The sequence below is a fragment of the Aedes aegypti genome, chromosome 2, assembly GCF_002204515.2.
Source record: "Aedes aegypti strain LVP_AGWG chromosome 2, AaegL5.0 Primary Assembly, whole genome shotgun sequence".
NCBI lineage: Eukaryota > Metazoa > Arthropoda > Insecta > Diptera > Culicidae > Aedes > Aedes aegypti.
The window spans coordinates 303,152,194-303,178,525 of record NC_035108.1 but is presented as its reverse complement, the minus strand read 5'-3'; the positions used below and the strand labels follow the sequence as shown (position 1 = coordinate 303,178,525).

Below are 26,332 nucleotides of genomic sequence, written 5' to 3'. Positions count from 1 at the left end.
AACCTATGGAAGCTTTTAATCAGTCAATTGTTAAACTTCTTATGTGTTGTAGAACAAAAGCCACTATATTTGCATTTTTGAAGGTTTATTCAGCTCTTATTCAAAACACAAAATTCAAGTGGAATAACAGCTTTTTTATAAGCAGAAATTAATTTTATTCAATTAATGATTCAACTAAAAAATTGTTCAGCAATGGTTGCTTCTATGCAGCTTGTATTAAACACGTAAGTATCTTAAAAGCTACCAATTGTTCCTTGGGTAGTTACACACTCGGTTACCAATAGCTTTAAGGGCGAGATCACAAGTTATGCAAGATATACGCCCAATGCTAAAATCTGTGTGTTTGGTCAACGGGCCAACAGATAGCGGTAGTGTGTAAACGTCAAACACGAATAAAAACGATGCGAGCGCTGCGGGTGGCGGATTGGCCACCTACCATATTTTCGAATCAACCGTTTAAAATGATAAGAGTGTGACGTCTGTTTTTCTGTGGTGCAGTTCTTAATTCTACCATGGGGTCGGTAGATAATACAACAACATTTGTTTGTGTGTAGGATGAACAAATTCAATTTAGTTTTCAGATGAATAAAAATATAGGTATTTTATGAATTTCCAGGTTTCTATGAGTGTATATGTTTTCCAGTGTGGGTTTCGCAGAGTCCAGTATATATAGTTTCAGTCACAGGCATGCATCAGCCTCCTCTGCCCCCCGATCCCCTTGCTTCCGCACTTCCACAACCAACAAACAAAGTTCGGCTCGGTTTTCCTTTCGCCAACTCCGACATGCAGTTTTTGATCGTAGTGGCACAATTTGTGAGAAGAGGCTATTTTAATTCAGATATTTTTATTTTATTAGGATTAATTCCGTTTATTTGAATCCTCCAAGCAAATCAAATTGTTCTTCAGAAGACAGTTAAAGCTCTATAGAATCATATAAATCTATAGATTTTACGGAAACAAAATTGTAGTTCACTTCAAACAAAGAAAATAAACCGTTTTCATATGTCCCGCTTACAGTTTTCGGCCTGCGGCGAGCTCGGTTGACATCTGCATGAAGACGACCGTCTTCATAACTGTTTCATTCGTAAAATCAGCCGGTCGGTAGTAAAATAGTCCGCGTTCGGTTATTAATACCAGCGTTATCAGCTCCGGCAGTAGGAATCATTCGTCTCACGGAATAATTGCAGCTGGTAAGTGCAGCAGCCGAATCCTATAGTGAATAATCAATCCGTAAAGGTCACCTAACGGGAACGTGGATTTCTTTTGTTGCAGTTCTCCTTTCTCGGGTGCAAAATGGCCTGCTCCAAAACGTTCCAGGGCACAGCAGTACTGCTGAGAAACTCGGCCGTCTTCAATGGCTGCATCAGTAAAAGGGCCAGGTAAGTCATAGTTTGGTATTCCATATAGAAGTGTTGGACAGCAAGCTGGAAACGACCTTGCCGCAATTCAAGGTCATCATCTATCACGCGGTTCTCGATGTGGAAGTTATGTGCAATTTCAATCAATTTCGCGAAAGTTGTTTGTCATCTGCTGAAACGACGTTTTCATTGCGATGGGGAGACTCACGCAATTATTCTACTTACTGGAATGGCCGGCGGAGGAGAGGGCTTCCATTTGAAATGATTACCTAACAGTTTATTGTTTGTTGAAGGGGTGGGTGCTAAAAATAGATTAGGGAAACGTAAGACGATACCAGGGCTGGTAGCAACTTTCTTTATGGAAACATGGACGCATCTTCAAAATGAATGAATTTTCTTTATTAGAGAGACTTTCAGCCTTTGGCTGGTTCGTCTCTTCCTACGCATCTTCAATGAAGTATCTGCAAACGTCTATATTTTGAACAGAAGGTCTCTAAAGTTTCTTTTCAATGCTCCAGCGAATCCTGGTGCAAAATTCTAAAATTCAGTTATTCTTCCACAGGTTCTTCCGGAATTTCATCTCATATTCATCGTCAAAAAGCCTAATAAATTCTTCTAGCAATGTCTTCGAAGATTTTCTTCTGCAATACTTTCAAGAACTCCAGGGATTGCTTCCGAAATTCTTCTTGAGACTCCTTCATTAATTCTCACGGAAGGGCTAGTACCTACCTTACCTTGATGACTGCAGCGTAGCATCACGACATTGCAGGGCGCATGTAGAGCTTCATCTTTGTCGGCCTTGGGCGATACTTCTCCAGTAGCCCCGAACGTTTAGGGCCGCCAGGTCATCTACCACTACGTACAGCCAGTTTATCTGTGGTCTTCCTCGAAGTCGGCTACCTCTACCTGGTTCCCTGCTAATTATAGTTTTCGCAATTCTTTATTCCGACATTCGCACTAAGTGACCAGCCTACTGAAGTCTGCCGTATTTCACACTCTTACTAATATTCGCATTTTTATACACTTGATACAATTAGTGATTCATGCGTCGGCGCCACACACTATTTTCTAGTTTTCCATCGAGTAGTGTTCGCAGCACTTTACGCTCGAAAACACCTAGTACTTTCCGGTCTGCTACATTCAACGACCACGTTTCGTGCCAGTAGAGTGCCACCGAAAGAACCAATACTAAGCTGGTTACTTAGTTCGTAAAATCTCTATTCGCAGCCGCAACACGTTTTTGTTTTACTTCGCAAGAAACTTCGTTGTCATAAATCACAAGTTTTTCAAGTTGAACAAATTCTTCAACAACTTCAAACACAACCTCAGCACCTGCACCACCAAGCCTACTTCAATCTTTATCTGCAATCATGTATTAAGAGGAAAATAACCATCATTGTTTTACAAATTTTCAAAACCAGTTTTTTTGCTCAAAATCGAAGCAATGTTTATGAAAATCTATCATTGCATTGCACTTGCTATCTGTAATGCAGTGATAAATTTTTCATGAGAATATCTTTAAAATTGAACGAAAAAACTGTTTTTTTTTTTTATTTTTGATGATTACTGATGATTGAATGATGGATTCTTGAGCCTTAAATTTTGCCTCTTCCACTGATTTGATCCTATCGTCCGCAAAGCCAATGAGTATGTGCGACCATGTGATGATAGTGTCGTTTCTCTGCACGCCAGATCTTCTAATAGCACCCTCGAGTGCAATGTTGGACAGTAAATTCGAAAGTGCTTCCCTGCTTCAATCCGTTTATCGTCACAAACATGATTGACACCTCTTCTGTAATCCGAACACATAATTTCGAAACGTCCAGCGTAGCTTGTATCAGCATAATTAGTTTCGCCGGAAAACCATGTTCAGACTTTATCTGCCACAGCTCATTTCTTTTCACTGAGTCGCACACCGCCTTGAAATCAATAAACAGATGGTGAGTCTGCAAGTTATATTCCCGGAAGGTAAACATCTGGTCCGTTGTCGAGCGGCCCTCACGAAAACCAGTTAGGTATTCGCCGACGAAGGACTCCTCGAGCGGTCTCAGCCTGTTAAAAGAGGATGCGCGACAGTATTTTGTACGCCGAACTTAGCAGGGTTATTCCTTTGTAATTGGCACTCTCCAGTCTGTACCCTTTCTTGTAGATTGGGCGTATGAGGCCATCCAACCAGCTGGTTGGTATTTCTTCGTCCACCCATACCTTCAGAAGTAGTGGTAAAGCTGCTCACTTCTGTGCTTGAAAAGCTCGACCGGGATCTCGTCCTTCCCAGCAGCCTTACAGTTCTTCAGCTCGCTGATAACCTTTTTAAGATCTCCTCTGGTCGGTGGGTCCACAGCTTGGTCGTCATTATCAATGTTCATCCTGTTCCTCGCTACCTTTCCATTTTCCCCTTTCAACAAATGCTGAAAGTGTTCCTTCCACCTGGCAGCCAGCGCCTTTTTATCGGTCAGCAAATTCTTCTCTCGATTATTGCACATGGCGGGCACTGGTATGGTATTGTGCCGCGTGCCATTGACCGTTACCTAAAATCTCCGCATATCGTTCCGGGTCATGCTATCTTGAGCTGCCACGGCAGATAGATATTGAAGCGTAGCGTTCTGTTAGTTCTGGATCTCGTGACGCTGGATAACCGCGCCAGAATTTTAGCTACAACGAGATATGATCCGATTCAATATTAGGGCTTCGGAAGGTCCTGATATCCATGACATCTGAGAAATATCGCCCCAATCAGCACGTGGTCTATTTGGAAGCAGGCATCGCCATGTATGTTTGCGGATATTCTTGTGTGCGAAGTAGGTACTACTGATTGCAATACACTAGCGACAGCGAAGGTAACAAGCCGCAGGTCATTATCATTGATAACGGAATGGCGGCTTTCTGTTCCAATGACGGGTCGGATGAAATCTTTTTTCCCGATCTGCGCATTTGCATCGCCAATAACTATCTTGACATCTTGTTTTGGGCACTCTGGCTCTCATAGAACTCATCCTTCATGTCATCGGGCTTATTGTTCGTTGGCCCATCTATACTGATCAGGCTGTAATTGAAGAACTCGCCCTGCCTTTTTAACACACAGATTCGGTCGATTACCGGCTTCCACCGAATAACTCGCTCAATATGCTTCCCAATCACTATAAAGCCAACTCCACGTACTGCTCTGTCGCCGCCTCTTGGTACTTGAATGAAATGTTGGCGATGGGATCCACCGCTCGAAATTCACGTTCTCCGATTTTCGGCCATCGCATTTCTTGGATAGCTGCCACGTTCTCGCCGACATTTCGCAGTTCACGAGCCAGGAACCCAACACGCGCTGGTTCATTCATAGTTCTCATGTTCCAAGATCCGAATTTCCAATCGTAGTTCTCTTTTCGTTACCGAGTCTGTGAGTCTGCGTTGCCGTAAAATTAATCCGCTTGCTCTACTTTTGCCTTTCTTGGTTGGTGAAGAGTCTTCGATAGGCCACCTAACCAGTGTTGCGTAACCTACATCGTGCTAGAGAGGCTGCCTCCTCGGTGCTGACATGATACAGCATTTTCCTTTTGTTCTTTATATGATGACCACGGTCATAGCCATTACAACCATCCACCTTCATCCATCAACCATCAACCATCAACCTGTAGCTTAGGGTGCGGCTTATTTTTCAAAAGCTCTCAAAACCAAAAATTCGTGTGCTCTACTGAATTCAAATCACATTAAAAGAGAAACCTCAAAATCTGAGCCAAAAATATTAACATTAAGAGGTGGCGCAAGCGTCTTGAAGTTGAATTTTCAGGTTATAGAAAATGACCTTCAGTGAAGTACACTTAACTTTGTTATTTTTCAACCGATTTTAAAACTTTTAGCATCAATACCTTCAAAATATAATTTATAAAAACTTTGTTGAACACCAAATTTGCCTAAAATCAAAACAAGTTTTAGTTAAAAGTAATTTATTCCAAATTTTTCCTCATTTTACTAAAAATTTCAACTTTGTTTGACCATAACTTCATGATTACTCAACCGATTCCAAATCTTTTTACATGCTTTTGAAGTTAATTTAATTGTTTTCAAACCTTTCATATATCACATTTCACTAAAAAATGTCTTGACCTAGTTATTCAGTAAAAACTGCACAAAAACATTATATTTTAACAAAAAAATGCCAGTTTTGTCAAATCTTTGGCAGTTAAATATTGTCTCTTAAGCTGAAACTGATTTTTCTCATTTGTTAAACCTTTGGGAAGGACTTTGCAACAGGTCTGAAATAATTTTGAAACAAAATTATGTTTGCATATGTTAAAAAATATATGCACTATTCAACTCGTAATTAATGCAAGATGCTTTACATATTTAAGTTTTATAGAAAAAATGCTATTTTTGGCAAAAAAAAAACTTAAATAATCCAAATAAATTTGATTTTTTCATTGAAAAATCATGTTTTTTGGTAGTTTTTGCTGAATACCTAAGTCAAAAATATTTTTTAGAAAAAAATGTTGTATGTACAGCTTGAAAACAAATAAATTGGCTTCAAAAGTATGTAAAAAGATTTGGAATCGACTGAGTTTTAATGAAGTTATGGTCAAACAAAAATGATTTTTTTAGCAAAATGAGTTAAAATTTTGATAAAAGTATTTTTAACTAGGACAAGTTTTGATTTAAGACAAATTCGATGTTCTACAAAATTTTTATAAATTTAATTTGAATGAAAATGGTGCTAAAAGTTTTGAAATCGGTTGAAAAATAACAAAGTTATGTTTACTTAACTGCAGGTCATTTTTTATAACTTGAAAATTCACCTTCAACACGCTTGCGCTACCTCTAAATGTTAATATTTTTGGCTCAGATTTTGAGGTTTCTCTTTTAATGTGATTTGAATTCAGTAGAGCACACGAATTTTTGGTTTTGAGAACTTTTGAAAAATAAGCCGCACCCTACTGTAGCTCTAGTTATCAATAGTTTCAAATTCTTTCGGACGTGCTACTATGGTGAGCCGTCATGCGCTAGTGGTGCTGGGCTGGTAGCAGGTCTAAAAAGAGACTTGGTCTCTATTTGATGCAATTCTCAGAAAAGTATTATTGTTCGTTTAGTTGAGGAATAGATTCTCGTGCACATTTTCAACGTGGAAAAATAAATACTCACACGTCTGTTAATATGGCACTTTATAGAAGCACTTGTGCGTTACTTTTTGGTTTTGTTAGCTACGACGCCATCCAATATATGGCAAACATGGTGGGAGAATATTTTGGTGTGACAAAATTAGATGGCAAAATCCTCAATATTTATGGAAAAATGCAATTCCAGGATTTCGTTCAGACATTTTTCCACCACTTCTATCAATGTTTCCAGTAGTTACGCTAGCAGTTCAACAGAATTCTATAGGGTTCTTTCAAGAAACTCCCAAAGAATTTATTCTAGATTTTTTATGAAGAAATTCGTTTCAGGTTTTTCCAGGACTCCTACAAGGATTCCTACTGGGAATTTATTTAGAACTCTCCCAAGAACTCCCTATTAATACCAGTGATCACTAAGTTCCTCTAGGAATCTCTCTTAAAATTTCTTCAACATTTCATGCACGATTACTATAACAGTTTTTCCAAACAATACTCGAGCAGTTCTTTCAGAAAAAGCCCAAGCAGGACGGTTCGTCTTTGCGCGACGCAGGAGATGTTATTTTTCGTTTTCGAGAAAGCTTGATCGTTATTCGTTTAGCACGTATGATTTAAGCGAGCTGGTGACGAAATTGAAGTGATTTAGAGTTCTTTTGTTAACGATGGATTATCAATTAGTGAGCTCGTTTCATGTTTCTACTTCAATATGTGAAATATGTTTAGAAATATATTTACTGTGAAAACGGTTTGTATGTTGCATTTCTGTATTTATTTAAAAAAAGAATTATTGGTTCGATTCCAAGTGTCGGCATACTGTTTGTAATTACAAAAAAAAAAAACTTTAAATAGTTCGACACAAGAAGTTTCGGCGTGTTAAGATTATTTCGGTTCATGTTCCATAAATCAAATCAATTATCATACGCAACAAATTGTTTGAATGGTTCGTCAGTAACTAGAGTTGTCGACAAATTTATGCACAGAAGAATATAATAGTAGACTATGTAAATAGATAACTTTTTCAATCGAGGTTACTCAACTCTCATCACTTACCAAGCTGAATCCAAATTGTGTAGCTTCTGAATCCTTCCCACTAACAAAAACTCCATCCCGTGACAATCATGAAGATTCTGAGGTATAGTCGGTCTTCATTAACAATGGATGTCACACTAACATTCCTTCCCTTCCACGATGATCGTAAGGACGTGGCCTGCGCCATTATTGACTTAATAATATTTGGAATTCTCGAAATGAAACCCTGAAGGTAGTAAGCAACTTACAATCTCCATCTGTTATTCCTTGTGCAAATTCGATTATTCTGGCCAATCACGGATTAGCAACTACAAACTGTACGATCATCAATGCTCATGTTCACAATACCCGAGTAACTTGGAAAACTTCGCGAAGAATTTCTGCTGGTTTTTATCATAGGGGGAATTTCTGAAATTCTTTCTTCAGCTCATAAAAATGTCCTAAACGAAAATCTTGGACGTAAAAAAAATTAGAGGTAAACAGTAGTTTCTTGAACGTATCACTGGTCATTTTTATCTCGCCTTATTATGTCACGTTCGATTTAAGCACGGTTTTCGTTTCGATTATACCACGCCACGGTAATTATATGATTTTCATACATTTTACATTGGCCGATAACCCGATAATTTGTTGCTTGGTCAATTTCTCACTAGATGTGCGTTTAAGTAGCTGGATTTCTGTTTTGTTCTATTTATTGTCTTTTTATTTTGAAATTTTAATGAAAATCATATGGTAAGAAAATATTTCTTCATTATACATCATACATTTTTTTCATTGTTCATCATGCCAAATTTTTACTGATCCGTTATATAATCGAAAAACTAATGTATTGAAATAAATTCATATGATATTCCTTTAGAAGGCCGATAAAATTATTATATATATTTCATTGGCAAATATCTAATTTAGTTTCTTATGAAATAATTGTAAAAAATATCGTACAAGTAATACGAGCAGTAAAAAAAATAATCATAAAAAAATATGGCTGAATTTTCTGGATTTTTTTTATGAAAACTTCATTCTCCTAGTTTGGAATATTTTTGTTTCTCCCATTTTGAAGGCATTTATAGCACAGTGTCTGTGTTTATAGGGTGTCCCAGAAAGTATGGGCACGACTTCACTGAGATAAAAATCTGATTTTTACATATTTGATTATTGTGCCCAACAAGAGTAGACTGCGATTTTTTAATGAATAATTGAATTATTAAGGTGCTGATTACGTAACATTTCTTTGAAGCATCTCTTATCAGTCTTGCACAAATCGCGTCATTTTTGAGCGACTATGTTTTTCAAAATTTGTTCTATGTCAGAAAGTGCGTTTAGTAAAAATCAGAAAAAAATATATTTATCAGCGACTAGGGAAAGTGTACCAGTTATGGCCATAGTGGTTCCCTATTTGGCCATATGTGAAATTTCGATGACTTTCACATTTTTAATCTTTTTTAATATATCCTATATCTTACTGCTAAAACACACAAAACTTTTCAAAATGTGGAGACATTCAAGTTACCACGTATGGCGAAATAGGGATCCACTATGACCATAACTGGTACATCTACCCTGTATGATAATTGATCTAACTATCACTTATTCAAATTGAAATTTAAAGCTTAAGCATGTAAAATTTGTATTGCAACTAAAATTCCGATTCCAGCCGTGGTCGATTTGAAAATGGTCAAATTAAAATGCTTATATTTACGTAAAAACATGAATAAATCAAAAATTAAAAAATGCCTATCCAAGAGAATAGGGATTAACCTTTCGTAATTCCGAAATGTATTATTTTTATTACCATTTAAAATACCTGAAGAGTTATAACTACGTGATGTTGTCTTATAAGGAGTAACAAATACAAGATTTCTCGAATTTTACCATTTTTTCAATTGTTCTCTAACAAATCCAAATAAAATTCGAAACGAAAATTTATGTAAAACATCATTGATACAATGTACTTAAACTCACCACGGCAAAAGATTTTGATAAAAACATATTTTACTAGTTATTTTTTAACAAAAACAAAATGTAGGGTCTGTGCTGACCAGATAAGAATTGAAGAATTTCTAAAATCAAAATTTTTTATGTAACCGATTATAAAATCAAACAAATTTATCACAGATGCTGGTTGAAATAGCCTATAGAAAAATACAAAATTATACAAATATTTGATTGTTTGGAAAAGTACTATGATTTTCATTATCAATGTCGTGCCCATACTTTCTGGGACACCATATAGTCGCTACAAGCTTTGCGTTTGCTCCAGGGAATCTTGAGCTCTCCAACTCTACTACATTGAGTAATTTGCACAGCACTTCATCTTCATCCAAATATTTTCCCAGAGACTATCCCGTATTTCGTTTAGAGATTTTTCCACAAAATTTATTGAGAACTCTCTCAGGAATTCTTCAATAAATTCAATCAGAAATTGTTGTATGAAATTCATTCAGTAATCACTAGGAAATTTTCATGAAAAAAATCTAAATGAATTCTTCAGGTGTTAACTTAAAATTTCATACTAACAAATACTACAGCAATTATTCCGATTATTCCTATGATCATTTCTCCACAAATCTCTTCAAGGGTTCCATCCGATGTTTTACCTGACGTTTTCTTCTCAGGTCCTTGCAGGAGTTTATTTAGAATTTCTAAAGAAGATTTATCGGAAATTGCTTTGAGATTTCTTTTAGAAATACGTCCCGGATTTGTTCATGAATTTCTCTAACCTTCGATAAAAATATATTGGCGATTCACCACAGATATCTGAAAAAATCCCCATATATATTCTGTTGGGAAATTTGTCATAAAATTTACGAAACGCTGGAGGAATCTTTGAAGGTATTCTTAGATAAGTTCCTTCCAACAAAATTCTGAACAGGGGTAACTCGTAACCTCCACTTTTTACCTATTCTCCGATAACGATGTTTTAACACATTTATAATCTACTACAAAAGATAAATGATTGAAATCAAGTTTTCAATCCATTCCCTTCTCAGTAGATTTGTTATGAAAATTTGTGAAATTATATTCTTCTAACAGGTAGATTTGAGGTTAGAAAATCGCAACTGATTCTGAACGACAATTTCGAAGGAAATCTGAAGGGTGCAGGGGGGAGGGGAGGTTGCAGAGCTACTTGGGCACGTCCAATGCAAGTCTTGCATAATTCACTTTGTCATGGGAGGTTTTTTTGGTCAAATTATGTGGAACATTGCAACGCGTATTGTAGCCAAATATGATCTCAGTAGCTTTGAAATAACCCTACTGCCGAATTGAATCAAAAGTGCCAAAAATAGGATCCGGTTCCCTATATAGAAATAAGTGGTTGAATTCTTCAGGTTAGAGAGCTACCGTTCGTTTGATTTTTAGTTTTTTTCGGCTAAAATTGTTCAACAAATCCGGCGAGTTTGGCACATTTTTCCGACAATACAAGAAATGTTCTGATTTTTCAACTAATCAGATAGTATCCCTACTTCAGGTTCAATTGTTGTTTGTATCTTTAACGAAGTTCTTGGTCGTAAAGTAATCACTTAATCAACTTCTAAAGAAATATTTATGCATATTTTATGTACGAACTAATCTGTACTCTTATGCGACCTTATTTATGATAATTAATTTGACAGTTGCTACGGATTGATCCGACCTTCTTTGTACAAGTGTACGGGACGAAACGAAATGTACATATGAATTCATAATATATCGTTTTATGCGAGGAAACTCATCAATCGTTTGATTTCATCCACCGTACAGTGCGGGTGTAATGCAATTTGTATGAATAAACGACTTTGTTCGTAAACTGTTATGCGACTTCTGGTTGTCTGGAAAACCTTCAGAGACTGCTACGCGACTATTCCACAGGTTCTTCCGAAATTTCTTCGAAAATTCCTCGAGGAAAAGCGTCTTATTTTTCTGAGTGTTTCCTCCAGACATTTCTACTGGAATACTTTTAAGGATTTCTCCAGGAATCTCTCTAGAAATTTCTCTAAAGATTCCTTTACCTCTCAGGATTCGCCCAGTGATTTTTCAAGGGATTCTCAAAGAAATTTCTCCAGTATTTGCTCAAAGCCTTGAGCACTCCAATGCTACAACCGCCAGTTGTTTCCATGAGGATTGTTTTGATAAATTTTCCAGGATTCTTACACTACCTGCTCCACCAATTTCTCCAGTTGCAGGGCTAAAAGCGAGTATTTTTTAATTATTTGTTATCTATTTTCCAACCTGCACACTAAAAAGTCACTATTTCTCAAATCCTGAATAAATTCTTCAAAAGCTCATCTAAGGTTTCGCACAAGTGGGTTTCTGTTACTGCCTCACAGCTTTCTTCAGGGATCGCCCTAGAAATTCCACCAGAAATGCCTGACAGCATTTACGATTTTTTCAATGATTATATTAATTAATTTCAAAATCATCAAAGACTTCCTCAAGTGCCCAGGAGTTGCTTCAGGGATCCTTGCAGAAATTAATCATGAATAGCCATAGATGGAGAATTGTGCGAAACTTGAACAATTTAACTAATTTTACATTCGCTCTTGAATTTCTACATCTTTTCAGCTCATGGTGGGGCGCGGTGCAGATGGGTCCCCCGGACGTGATCCTCGGTGTGACCGAAGCCTACAAAAAGGACACCAACCCGAAGAAGATCAATCTGGGCGTGGGTGCCTATCGGGACGACAATGGAAAACCATTCGTGCTTCCCAGCGTCCGAAAAGCCGAGCAACGCATGATGGAAAAACAGCTGGACAAGGAGTACTCGCCCATTAGCGGAACGGCCGAATTCTGCAAGCACAGTATTACACTTGCCCTGGGCGACGACAGCCAACACGTGGCCAACGGACAGAACGCCACCGTGCAGGCCATCAGTGGAACCGGTGCCCTGCGTGTTGGAGGAGCCTTCCTGAATGGGTTCTTCCCGGGTACGAAGGACATTTATCTGCCGACTCCATCCTGGGGCAACCACGGTCCGATCTTCCGGCATTCGGGGCTGAATGTGAAAGCCTACAGATATTACGACCCAAGCACCTGTGGATTCGACTTCAAGGGAGCTCTGGAGGATCTATCGGTAAGCCATAGGTTTTACAAAACCGGTTTTGAAAGAAGTGATGCTTTGCAAAGTCCAAAGTGAGTACATAATTGTCACATCGTTATCTTGGGATTACTAGCCTAGGAGGTGCGATGATAAGAGCGACATTCGTAAGTTTACACGCTTCAATTAGCACACTGATGATAAATGTGCGAAACAAGCAACGAGGCAAACAAATAGCTACGGCAAAATGCATTTTAGTATAAGACGCTCGGTCTTCGCGTGAGATCAGTTGCTACGCAATGGGATTTCTATATGCTTCGCGTAGGTCAGGCAATGATAAGAGACAGGAAAAAATGGAGCGTTTGAACTACACTTACTATCAATACCTAATTGATGACGCTATTCACTAGCGTGAATACATAAACGAATACTACGCAAACAACGTAGATTCTTTTACATTCAATCTGAATGAGTTGTTAATAACAAGTATGAAAAATTTCATCATCTCTCTTGTTTGTTTGTAATGCAATATAACAGCACAAATCAGCTTCTAAGGGGTTTGCTGTTATATGACAATGTTCGACTAATGATGCTGATATTTCTTCCATAAGTTGTACGTCGTCTTGTAATATTACCCAAAAATTTCAATATCTTGATTGAAGAGAAAACATCAAGTTCTTCCTTGCAACAGATAATAATACACGACAATGTTTCCATTCATATATCTCGGGGAATGAGATTATTTCATTCCGAATTGCTAATTACACGGTGCTGATAAAAATTCTTCGATAATTTCAAAGTGAGTTAATTTATGGAACGAAAGCTTTGATTGCGATTCGTTACCGTCACAAGGGTTAACAAACGTGACTAGCATTTGATGTGAACCGAAATGCCGTAAAATGACGCGGTGAAGTTAATCGCCATTGAAAGAATCTTTTCAATAACATCCGTTAGAACTAGGCTTATCTGATGCATACTTCTGAGTGAATACTTTCTCGATATGGTATGCACCTTTGTGTAAAACAGTCGCAGTAGACATGCCATGTTGAATATTATGAAGAACAGACTCTGCTGCTACCAGTGTTTTTTTTTTTCAAAGGCATGGTCACTATGTTTATGCAAGATTTTCTAAAAGATTTGTATTTTCAAAAGATCTCTCTATAACCAAAATGGTCTCTAAATTACATTTTTTTTCTGCATACAATGAATCCAGGTACATAATTATCCAGAAAAAAAAAGAAACTTACGCGACTACTCCACAGTTCTCCAGGTTTTTCTTCTCAGTTTCTTCTACTAGAAGCTTCAGGAATTTTTCTAGTTCTAGTATTTACGGTTTTTACCACAATCTGAGCAATCTAGAGCTTTTGACACACGTCAGTTCCCCTTGGGTTATTGCGAATCTTTACTTAAATCCGCAGACTGTCCAACAAGTTGCGCGCCGGTGGCCCATGCGGCGAGTTATTTTTTTTTCTGGCGTTACGTCCCCACTGGGACAGAGCCTGCTTCTCAGCTTAGTGTTCTTCCCTGACTTTCCCTGACCTTCCAGTCATTTTCCAGAAAAGTTCCAGACTACTGAGTTGGTTAATTTGAACCGAAATAAGTAAGATTTTTACAAGAAGATATCGTTATGTTATAGGTCGTATGAATAAACTGATCAAAAGCTTTTACTTTATTGAGATATATGTACCTGCCAGATGACATTCTTGAACGTTTATTCAAGTTGATATTTTTTTTAATAGACGTCGACACGTTAATGCTTCCAGTGGACTTTTAGTCCTTTGAAGGAAGCACCACACTAGACAACGGACTAGCATGCAACGCCCAGTGGCACCACAGTCGGAAAACATTCCTCACGAAAGGTTTTTCGGCCTGCAGCGGGAATCGAACCCACACTCCTTAACACGATGCGGCTAAATGCCTGGTGACACTTACCGCACGGCTACGAAGCCCACAACACTTATGGATAAAACTTATATGATAAAACTGAACAACTGAGAATCTATTTACTTTGCAAACTTGAAGATCCGTATGAACAAAGATGTTCTCGGCTAGTGAACTACCTTAGACCTAATTTGAAATTTTAGGCATGAACGAAAATTTTGGACTGCTTCCTGATTATAACTTTTTTATACAAGAGGCAACACTATTACGATCATCCACCATACTTTTTTTGTTGGAAGAAAGCTATCCTCAAATTTGGCTATTTCTTTTTCCAAGCTAAATTCTAGCCAATACCATAGAACTTTCTTGGAGAATTGCTTCAAGAAATTCCACATAGATTGCTCAGAAATTCTTCTTGAAATTCTTAAGATATTTTTCCAGATATTCCTTCAATACTTCTCAATGAACTCTTAAAAGATTTCCTCTAGAAGGTTCTCATCTCCAAGATTCTCTAAAAATTGTTAGAGAATTTCTTTCAGTCTTAAATATTTCTAAAAATAGCATTTGGATTTCCTAAAACTATTTCAGGAATGCTTATAAAAATGTTTTTCAGGATAACACATTTTTTTTCCAAATTGTTTTCATTTTTGTTTTCTTAGAATATCTATGATAATTCTTCACAATGATTCGTTACAGTCAATATTTTAGGATCTCGATATGAATTACCCCTAGTTTTTCTCACCGAAAAAAATATCTAAATATTCTTAACAGAATGCATTCAGGGCTTGAACAATGCGCTGATTAGAAGGTTTCTAATGTTTCTCTTGTACTTATCGTACCTTTAGCAATGCTCCGAGGAACTCTTCTAAGAATTCATCTACGAGTATTTCTAAGTAATATCACAAATTGTCAATAGCAGGGCTGGGCAAAACTCTGAAATTCACTCAACAGTAGCCAAACAAAGCCAATCACAGTCAGCGAAGCCTAAAACAAGACGTGACAGGTCAAAGTACAAAAATGAAACCAATTGCCTGTCAAAAAAGACCACTTCCCATTGGTCGTTTTGGCAAAGGGCTACTTTCACATCGTTGAGTTGGATTGCAACAGGGCACTTTGTTGCTAGCCCGGCCGTGTTGCTAGTTCATAGATTAGAGTTTTTATCGAAGTTTCGAAATTTTTCATGAAAACTTTTCGTTTCAAAACTATTTATATTTAATGTTTAGCTTGAAACATGTGCTCCTACAATGCTAAATTAAATTAAAAATAACTTACTGATACAAATTTAATGAAAATTATGCACATTCCCGCTAAAAATACAATCGGTTTTGAATATTAACCTGATTTTTTAGAATATCGCATCCTCTAATGCACTAAATTAATGAAGCGTGCAGGAAACAATCAAATTTTGATCCTTGATATTTGAATTTGTTCACAAGATTTGCATAAAAAGGATACTGGTAACACTGGCTTTTGTGTCGTCAAGGTTATCGACTGAAAAAAAATGGGGACGGACCTGGTGTAGTGGTTAGAACACTCGCCTCTCACGCCGAGGACCTGGGATCGAATCCCATCCCCGACATAGTCACTTATGACGTTAAAAGTTATAGTGACGACTTCCTTCGGAAGGGAAGTAAAGCCGTTGGTCCCGAGATGAACTAGCCCAGGGCTAAAAATCTCGTTAATAAAGTCAAATCAATCAATCGACTGAAAAACAACGGGGCAGTCTTAGTTGAGCTGTCACGTCCTGTCCTAGAGCGAAGCCAGTGAAACTCACGTCCATCGCTGCTGTAGGCAAAAAGCCTTGAAAATTGCAAACACCCGTTGCTAAAGGCAACCCAAAATTACGCTGCATTTCCCGCATTAAGGCTAAATAGCCCGTCATTCGTTTTGGCAACTGTGATATATGTCACAATCAGATTATATTATATACATGTAGTAGTGATAAGCAGAGAATAAAATAAACACAGCGAGCTGGGCTCGCTCTCTTTTATCGTCGACTATCGACCAAACAACACCTATCTTGTTGTACTTTCAATCCGAGAAACTAATAGCAGTAAACCTAAAAAGAACAATCACAGTAATACATAAAAGTGGCGACGAGTTAAAACAGTGTTTTACGCGTGCAAAAGTTCATGTGAAAATCTTAGTGAATTGGTCTCTTGTCATCTTCCTGTGGAGTTAAATCACCGTTTAATTTCAGTCTACTCGCAGCAGCATTTGGCCATTGCAAACTGCAGCGACAATTCCTTTCGGTGGGGGAAAACAATAAGTAGGTAGATAGAAACAATAAGTAGGTAGATAGAATCGTTTTCATGTTGAAGTTGCTGAAATTTGCGGCAGTTTGGAAGGTTGAGTATTTACAAATTTATGACGAGCGTGATAAGCGATTTGATTTGAGAACAAATGTTTTAAGTTTCATATATGAAAAGTGTATCCGTGATAAAATTGTCAATTCATTATGCTGTGCAGAAAGACAACATAACAATGGGCGAAGGCTCCATACAAATAATATAGACTGCATTGACGTTATTGTTTAAATTAAACATGTGTAGATGAATTTATCTAAAGGTTACAATTAAGAAAGTATTGTTGTTTATTTTTATATAGGACGACGTTTGCTGAGTTTATTTGTGGTCGTTTGACCAATGCCATAGCGTGTGTGGTGGCACAAGATGTCTAGGCAGTGAACGAATAAACTACGTTTTGATGAGTTTCGACGGCATGATGTTACGACTACGACCATGGAGGAGTGTTGATCATATTGCTGAAGTTATTACGACCTACGACAGAAATGAATATGGCGTATACGGCGATAGCCAAGGACTGGAATGTTTTTGCGATTGCGATGATGTCGGTACGGAATACGAAGTGTATTCGAATAAGCCAAATGGCGAACAAAGGTGGAAATCCATAATGAAACTGTGCTATTTAAATCCACGTTCTCAATTGAGACGAATTCATATTATCGATAGACTAATAGCTAGATGGGTATTCATTGTGAATATTACTTGCATAAAAGAAGTTTGAGTTAATGATAAAAATCAATTTGTCGTAACGAAGCATGTAATAACGTATAATTATAATTCAAAAACCGTTCCTAAGGGGGAAGAACTGTGATATATGTCACAATCAGATTATATTATATACATGTAGTAGTGATAAGCAGAGAATAAAATAAACACAGCGAGCTGGGCTCGCTCTCTTTTATCGTCGACTATCGACCAAACAACACCTATCTTGTTGTACTTTCAATCCGAGAAACTAATAGCAGTAAACCTAAAAAGAACAATCACAGTAATACATAAAAGCAACAATGATGACTTTTCAGCTTGCATTTCAAAGTGATAAAACTCAGTCTTGATAGTTTATATTGCCTTGAAAAAGTATCACTGTAAGCGCTTACATGCACAAAGTATGCTGATACTTTTTCAGCTGTGTCAGTGCAAAACCAACTGATTTTCTTTGATTCGAAATCGTGAGATGAATTAGCAACAATCATCAACGACGCGTACAAATTTCAATGACGGCCTACTTCGCCTTAAGAGCCTTCAATGACACTAACGTTTTAGAAAATTCATGCACCCAACATAGGCTACTTGATGAGATTCACTTTTTTGAACTACTGTACTGGGAAAGCCACGTGATTTTCGCGAAATTCAAGCCTACTACTATTACTATTCCCAGCACTGGTCAACAGATTATCAAGATTATTTCAAATGATATTCCTGAAATTTCTGCGTTTCAATGATTTTCTGGATTACTAAAAATAATCGAGGAACTTTGAGAATCATCCTCAGAATTTCTGGAGACTTTTCTGGGTCCTGGTTCCTTAGTCGAGTGGTTAGAGTCCACGGCTGCAAAGCCAAGCCATGCTGAAGGTGTATTGATTTAGCATTATCAATCACTTTGCAGACAATAAACTCGTTTGATGTTGTAGTATTGATATTTTTTCCCTGACCTCAAGTGAAATTCCCTGATTTTCCCTGACTTTCCAGGTCAAAAATAAATTCCCTGGCATTCCCTGACTTTCCAGGTTTTTCCTGGTAGTCGACACCCTGTATGAGCACTTCTACAGTTATTAACTGAGAGCTTACTATGCCAATGACCATTTTTGCATGCGTATATCGTGTGGCAGTTACGAAGATACTTTATGCCCTGGGAAGTCGAGAAAATTTCCAACCCGAAAAGATCCTCGACCGGTGGGATTCGAACCCACGACCCTCAGCTTGGTCTTGCTGAATAGCTGCGCGTTTACCGCTACGGCTATTTGGGCCCAAGTTGTTTTTTGGGCGCCGAGTTGTACGCCAGCCAAAAAGTAAATAAAGAAATGTCAAAATTTCTCACCGAGGAAGGGGATCACTTCTAGGGCTCAAGTCCTAAACTGGAGAGCGATCATAATTGTTTTATCGATACAAAACATATGGAATAAAATTGTTCGTACCTTCTTGTGTTCAAGGTGCAAGCGACTGAAATCGTTTTGACCGACCCACAACTCGGCGCATAATCGATCGGCGCGCAACTTATTTGGTGGTCTGCGGTTTTGAGAAAAGATTCGCAAAGTGCCCAACTAGTACCAGATCATGGCGCGTATCACTCGAAGTAAAGAGGAAGTGATCGAAATGCTAAAAATTCTCGAGAAGCCCAAGATTCCTCTGCAGGAGGTGAATCGTACGTCAACTACCGCTATGAACCGCTACGTCAGCGGAAAATACAGATGGACAATGAAGAAAAGCAGGAATGTGCGGCACATCGTGGCCCTCAGCGTCTTCGAAATTATAGAAATCGACAGTGACTTACTCATTGTAGCTGTTCGATTAGTTGGTAGCTTTAGGCTAACGATCATTAACTGCTATCTTCCTTGGGGCTCCCTCTCTGGAATCAACAGAGGCGTCGCGTGACCAAAATTACCACCTGTTCAACAAGAAATATTTTTCACATAGCTTATTTAAACAGTAAATTGGTGATTAACTAGCTATAAAACTTATCAGAAATAACTAAATGAATCAATGTAAGCAAATATGCATTTTTGCATTTAGTATGATAAATAAGGGCTGCAGCGATCGTTTGTTTTACAATTTCCTGTGATGTTTTACTTAACCTGGACATATTTTCAGCTACACATTAACTTTTGTGTGTTCGGCAGAAATTATCTATAAATCTAAATAAAAGGAAACCGAATCAAGTACACTATTTAGTTCCACTAATGTGTATCCAGATACGCGTATTTCGATCTCAACTGTAAGGTCGTCTTCAATGTCGTGTACTAGACTCGACTTATTTATTTTCCCTATTTTCAAATATATTTTTCTCGTTCTCTAAGCATTGCAACTAATATATGAATATGCAGTGCAGGTACCGTGTACGTGGAAAATTTAAGAATACAGTGCCATATTTCAAACATGATTACAAATCAAGGCAAGTTTGAGCGCACAATTTTGTTCTGTTAATCCTTCTTTAATCAACAACATCGATCTCTCAATAATCTATAGAGAAAATAAAAATAGAATAATAATTATATAATTCAATTATTGAATATTATACAAAAAATGTTGGACGGAGCAGTGCATGAAAAAAAAAAATGCGCTGCCCTATTCAATGATATCATCAATGAGTTTTTATCATCTTCCTAAGCCTGTTCAAGTGGCTGGTTGAACGGGTTGAGAGAAGCCGACGTCGTATTGCATAAAAGTTTGCATAATCCTTGCATGCTTTACACTCTAACAATTTTCTATTTTGGCAGCGCTAAGTTCGCCTAAGCCCAAAATTTGCTTGTTTAACAATGGATGTTACATGTATATGGTATGCCTTTAATTATTGTTATTATTTTGATATTGATTATTAAATTACCTCTTAAGCTATAGGGAGCCGAATACTATGCATGCACTTCTTGACACTTTTGATTCACTTCGACCGTGGTGTTTTTTGAAAGCTACAGAGTTCATATTTGGCCACAATATGCGTCGTAATAAAGCGCTTCTTATAGCAAAGTTTCAGGCAATTCGGCAGAAAAAAAACCATGCTAAAGTGAGTCATGGAAGCGCCCAAATATCTCTGCACCACACTATCCTTCTAATTTGGTGAACGAACACTTCTCGCGGAACATTACTAAAGGACCTATGTACAAATGAGAGATTCTCTCCTCTCTCGTTCTCTTTCGATTATAACAGTGGAATACTAATGATTTTGGGAAGTTTTTCACTATAGATCAAAAGTCAATTCCCTTGACTAGCGTTTCATACAAAAAACGCAACAGAAGAGGTTAATGTGACTCAGTTATTAATGAAAGAAAAAGTAAACAAAGAGAGCCTGTCAATGTTAGATAGGTCCTTTAGTAATGTTCCGCGAGACTTGATCTTTTTCACACAAAATATGTTCAATTAGGAATCTTTTTAGCGTGCACGAATCTGACGAAAATGTGCAACCTGTGCAATTTATTCGTAGAACAGGTTGGTTCCACACATGTATGCTTCAGAGCGTATACGTATTACCAGGTTGTGAATGTATGGGGGAGCTTCGATATATATGGGATTTGGTTCAACAGGGGCAGTAGAACAGGTTGAACGCACAGAAGAACGGCATGTCTTTTCAGTTTTTGCGCTGCACCACGCTCGTACTGCGGATATTAAGCGAGCTATTTTCATGATGGATGGAGAGAATTGCCATGGTATTTTCTCTCTAGTGAATAAGAACCAGCAATCTATTGAAAATCCTCATGCTATTTTAAAATTATGTGTTGAATTGGAATGGGTTTTCTAATATATTTGCACATTTTAAATTGAAATGGTCTACCTGTTCTATGAACAGGTTGAACAGGCTGACGAGACGCCTCTGGGAATCAAGGAGAAAATCTTAACATAATCAGGACTACTCTAGAGCCCCGATTGCTCCTTGGAGATTTCAATGCGCACCATCAAATCTGGGGTGGCGATAGGACAGATCCACGTAGAACAGCTATCCTTAACGCCCTAGTAGATTCGAACATGGTATCCTTAAATGACGGTTCACCCAAGTTCTACAACAGCCGTGTCGCTTCGTCCATAGATTTATCAATGGCAAGTCGCTCCGTAGCTTACAAGTTCATATGGAAAGCTTGCAGCGCCCAAACCTCGCCAGATTTATGGGGGAAGATTAATGCCCTAAGTAGTAAAAGGAAAATCACGCCGATTTTCCTTGACATCCAAGGGTCAACGATCATCGAGCCTTCTGCGTTTGCTTAAGTCCTGGGAAATTACTTTGGTAGTCTAGTCTACATCGATGCAGTTTTCCGTCGTAAAATTACAAACAAGCAATTTAGTTTATCTAATTTCGTGATGCCGGAGGACCATGGCACCTCTCAGTTGAATTGCTCTTTCTCCATGCGTAGTTGGTCTACGGGTCTAGTACTGTTAAATCCGCCGGCCCCTACCCCCTCATGAAAAAACCTCCCTCTCGGAGGTTAAGCGAAACTGTTAGAGCTAATCAATAGTATGTGGCACCAGCGCTCCCCGGACGAATGGAGAGAAAGTCTCGTCATCCCTATTCCCAAAACCAACGTGGCCTCTGTTGCCTCTCGAAGGTGGTCGAGAGAATGGTCAACCGACGATTAAAAGAGCAGCTCGAAGCGGATTGTCGCCTCGGGCATCGACAGCATGCCTTCAGGCCGGGATACGGCACTGACTCTTACTTCGCGTCCCTTGGAGACCTCCTGCATGATGCGCGGACAAAGGGACAGCATGCAGACCTCGTTTCACTGAACATTTCCTAGACGTTCAATAGAACATGGACGCCTTTGGTACTAAAACATCTGACGGAATGGGGTTCCTCCGCGAACCTGATCGGCTTCCTTAAAAACTTTCTTCTGCATCGATCTTTTCGTGTTGCAGTAGGGAACCACAGCTCAAGCGCCTTCGCCGAGGAAACTGGGGTCCCACAAGGTAAGTTCATCGCGGATACGCTGTTCCTGGTAGCGATGAACGGAGTGTTTGAAAACTTGCCGTCAGACATTTACATTTTTGTATATGCTGACGACATCTTGCTGGTAGCCATTGATCATACTCCTAGGCACACTAGAGTCAAAGCGCAAGCAGCAGTAACGGCAGTACACAAATGGGCTTCTTCTGTTGGTTTTCCCCTCTCCACAGCTAGAAGCGTACGCGGCCACGTTTGTAACTCGCGACACAAACTAGTGAGTCCATGAATCAAAATTGACGGGCAACCCATTCCAAACAGGAAAACAGTCTTGATTTTTGGAATTTCGATTGAACGTAACCTGCTGTTTAAGGAGCATTTCAATGCTGTCAAAACGAACTGTCGTTCCCGTCTGAACATCATTAAAACGATATCCAAGCCGCATAGATCCAACAATCGATCCACGCGCTTCAGGGTAGCACAAGCTATCGTAGATAGCAAGGTACTTTACGGCCTCGAGATCACCTGTTTGAGTCGACAAAATCTGCTTGAAATCCTCTCACTGATTTTCAACGGGTACGTCCGCACTATCTCCGGTTTACTTCCATCAACCCCTGCCGACGCAGCCTGTGCAGAAGCTGTATCCTCTCATTCCGCCATCGAGTGCACGCAGCCATCTGCCGCAAGGCGGCTACTTACGCTTCAAAAACAGCTGGAAACGATAGGGTCGCTCTCTTTGATCAAGCAGATCGTATCCTCCGTGAGGTTGCAGTTGACAGCTTCCCCCTCCAATCATAGACGAACAGATAAAAAAGACCTTCTGTAGTGGCGATGACTCTAGGGTGCTTAGAACGTCCGTACTGGAACTTCTGCGGACTAAATACCCGGAACACATACAACGTTACACAGACGGTTCTCTTTCGCAGCGTGGAGTAGGTATCGGCATCTCTGGCGCTGATCTGACACTCTGTCAAAGCCTTCCAATTGAGTGTTCGGTTTTCTCTGCCGAAGCAGCGGCCATCTTTTATGCAGCCATCTCACCAGCGAGTGCTCCAATCCTCATCAACACCGATTTCGCAAGCGTCCTATCAGCCTTGCAGTCAGAACGGCCGTCTCACCCGTGAATACAGGGTATACGAGCCCAAACTCCAGAGACAGTCATCTTCGCCTGAGTTCCTGGGCATTACGGTATTCAAGGAAATGTGTCTGCAAACTTGTTAGCTGGTACGGGACACCAAATGTCTCGTTTTACCCTTTCCGTTCCAACCCCAGACGTAAAACGCTGGATTGCAAAATCCGCCAGGCCAGACTATTGGGCCCACGAGTGGAATCAAAATACTTCGGCTCAGCTTCGGAAGGTAAAGGGAGATATTTCTTGTTGGGAAGAGCTCTCCTCGCTCCGCGAGCAGAAAATAATTTCGCGCCGTAGGACCGGACATACCTGTTTTGCCTATAACTTCGATGGCATATCCTTCCGTCAAGAATGTGAACAATGCGGTGTACATAACTCAGCGGAACACGTAATCATTGCTTCAAATAGCTCGTTCTTATAATTCAAAAAACTTTTGATTCGCTCGATCGATTTCTCAAATCCTGATTTCATTTGGAAGTGCTTAAGGTGAAGACGCAACGAAGCCACATCGAGAACACAAGTCTAACCAAACACCTGATCAGGATAACTCAAAAAAAAACCTTTGTAGTGCTCATAAACTAAAATTCCTTTTGGAATAAAACACAATCACATGTGCTCCAGAAGAATTTAGAGTAGCAAACCTATTCGGTGCGCTAGACAGATATCTTTACCATTGTCATTCTTTTTATACCTTTACAGAAAATCCCAGAGCGATCCATCGTCCTTCTGCACGCCTGCGCTCACAACCCAACCGGTGTTGATCCCCGGCCGGAGCAGTGGGCTGAAATGTCCGCCGTCTTCAAGAAACGCAACCTGTTCCCCTTCTTCGACATGGCCTACCAGGGCTTTGCCAGCGGAGATGTCGCCAAGGATGCGCTTGCCGTCCGTGCCTTCCTGAAGGATGGTCACCAGATTGCGCTGGCTCAGAGTTTCGCCAAGAACATGGGTCTTTACGGTGAACGAGCCGGAGCCTTTTCGTTGATCTGCTCCGACAAGGAGGAAGCCGCTCGCACCATGTCTCAGATCAAGATCCTGATTCGTCCGATGTACAGCAACCCGCCGATTCATGGCGCCCGCTTGGTTTCGGAAATCTTGGGTGATGCAAACCTGAAACAGGAATGGCTCGGCGATGTCAAACTGATGGCCGATCGAATCATCTCGGTGCGCACCAAACTGCAGGACAATCTGAAAAAGTTGGGCTCTTCGCGCAACTGGCAACACATCACCGAACAGATCGGCATGTTCTGCTTCACCGGAATGGATCAGAAGCAGTGCGAGCGACTGACCAAGGAGTTTAGCGTGTACTTGACCAAGGACGGCCGCATCTCGATGGCCGGAGTAACGACCAAGAACGTTGATTACTTGGCCGAGGCCATCCATGCCGTCACCAAGTGAGCGGTAGTGCGCGTTGAGTAAGAATGATTGCATTTTGCCTTTGTACCTTTTCCTCTTTGTTGAACAAGTTATATGGGAAAAGATTCATTTAGATGGAGGCATTTAAAACCAAATTTCAAACAAGTCTGTGGAAGAGCTTTTCTATTTTTTCGTTTTTGGATCAATCAAGCCGTACGTTATATTTATATATTTACTACGATTAAAGTGCACGAACACGATAAAATTAAGTCACTCGAAGAATATATATGATATTTCCCAAGCAAATAACTATTCGGTTGCAGCATATTAGGCGATAGAAATAAACATCATATGTTCGATCAATGAACGATTCGACGATTTTTTTTTTTTGAGAAATTTCCCTGTCTTTTCTTTCAAGTTTAACCCTCCAAATTTTTATTTTTAATCAAGTATGTATTTGTTTCCGTCATCTAAAATCAAAGTCCAAAGATTCTTTCAGAAAAAGTCCTATGTTTACCATGAATTCGCCCAAGGGTTTTTTAGAACATTTCCTCCATGTTTTTGACAGGGGAAAATTTAAATAATTCTACTAGTATTTTCTCTAAAGTTATCTCCAGAAACTACTCCAGATATTTCTTCAGAGAATCCACTAGTAATGTCTTCTGGGAATACTCTAGAAATTTATTAAGGAATTCTACGAACTCACATATACTTTTTTCAGTCTTCAATTGTCCATAGTCAGTAAGTTACATTTACACCCTATGAAGAGCCCAATTCATTTTGAAGCATTAGCAAGATAAATTTAAAATGAATGGTTAAAAAAAATCCTGTAAAAATGACTGAAAGAATTACAGTACAAAACGACATTAAAATTCCTGAAGAAATTCTTCTAGGATGTTTTTTTTCTTTGCTGTCTTTAGAGCTCGGACCTAGTTGATCCATCTCGCTCCTATCTTGTAGGATGTTCTGGAAAAATCCAATAACAATTTTAAAAATCGATGGAATAATCTCTAAAGCATATCCCTGGAGGTATCCGGTGAGATTCGAACGAACTGAAGTGTTTGTCTCGAGATCTTTACGTAATTCTGCACACCGCGCTGATTGAGTTTATTCTACGAGTAACGTGAGTAAAGTGACTCTCCATTTGATTTGGGTTCATTCATTTATTTCATAACGCTGAAAATGGCCATTTTTGACACCCACCTACCCCCTCGTAACGCTTTTTGTATGAATTTTCTACTAATTTTGTATGAACCGTAACATCATTAGGACACCCACCCACCCCCTTCAGCGTTATGAAATTTGTGAATAAGCCCTTTGCACAGCGAATCACTTCATTCGAGTCGACAATTGTCACCTCGCTATACGAGACCGACAGTACTCACCTTACGCTACTCGTAGAATAAGCCTTAATGAGTCTTATGAGATTGCCGGGATAGCTCGTTCCACCATTAGGGATGATCTTCTTTGCTCCGATATCATCCTTTCCAACAGCCTTGTTATTCTTGTTGAAGGCATCCTTCACTTCCATTACATTCAGGTGTTTGGCGTAATACTGCTTTCACTTTTCGACCACCTTCCACCC

General features: G+C 39.1%; 1 protein-coding gene across 1 annotated transcript; it reads left to right on the top strand.

Moving 5' to 3' along the window:
* The first annotated feature begins 1,016 nt into the window (after nucleotides 1-1,016).
* LOC5574496 (aspartate aminotransferase, mitochondrial) lies at nucleotides 1,017-25,114 on the top strand. The gene is made up of 4 exons (XM_001655109.2): nucleotides 1,017-1,190; nucleotides 1,273-1,379; nucleotides 12,023-12,530; nucleotides 24,094-25,114. Exons 2-4 carry the CDS (start codon nucleotides 1,294-1,296, stop codon nucleotides 24,787-24,789), a joined length of 1,290 nt encoding a protein of 429 aa, XP_001655159.1. The 5' UTR covers nucleotides 1,017-1,190; nucleotides 1,273-1,293; the 3' UTR covers nucleotides 24,790-25,114.
* Nucleotides 25,115-26,332: the final 1,218 nt, after the last annotated feature.

Coding starts and splice junctions, on each gene's coding strand:
- LOC5574496 (XM_001655109.2), top strand. CDS start 1,294: ATGGCCTGCTCCAAAACGTTCCAGGGCACAGCAGTACTGCTGAGAAAC. Junction 1,380..12,022: donor TGCATCAGTAAAAGGGCCAG/GTAAGTCATAGT, acceptor ACATCTTTTCAG/CTCATGGTGGGGCGCGGTGC. Junction 12,531..24,093: donor GAGCTCTGGAGGATCTATCG/GTAAGCCATAGG, acceptor ATACCTTTACAG/AAAATCCCAGAGCGATCCAT.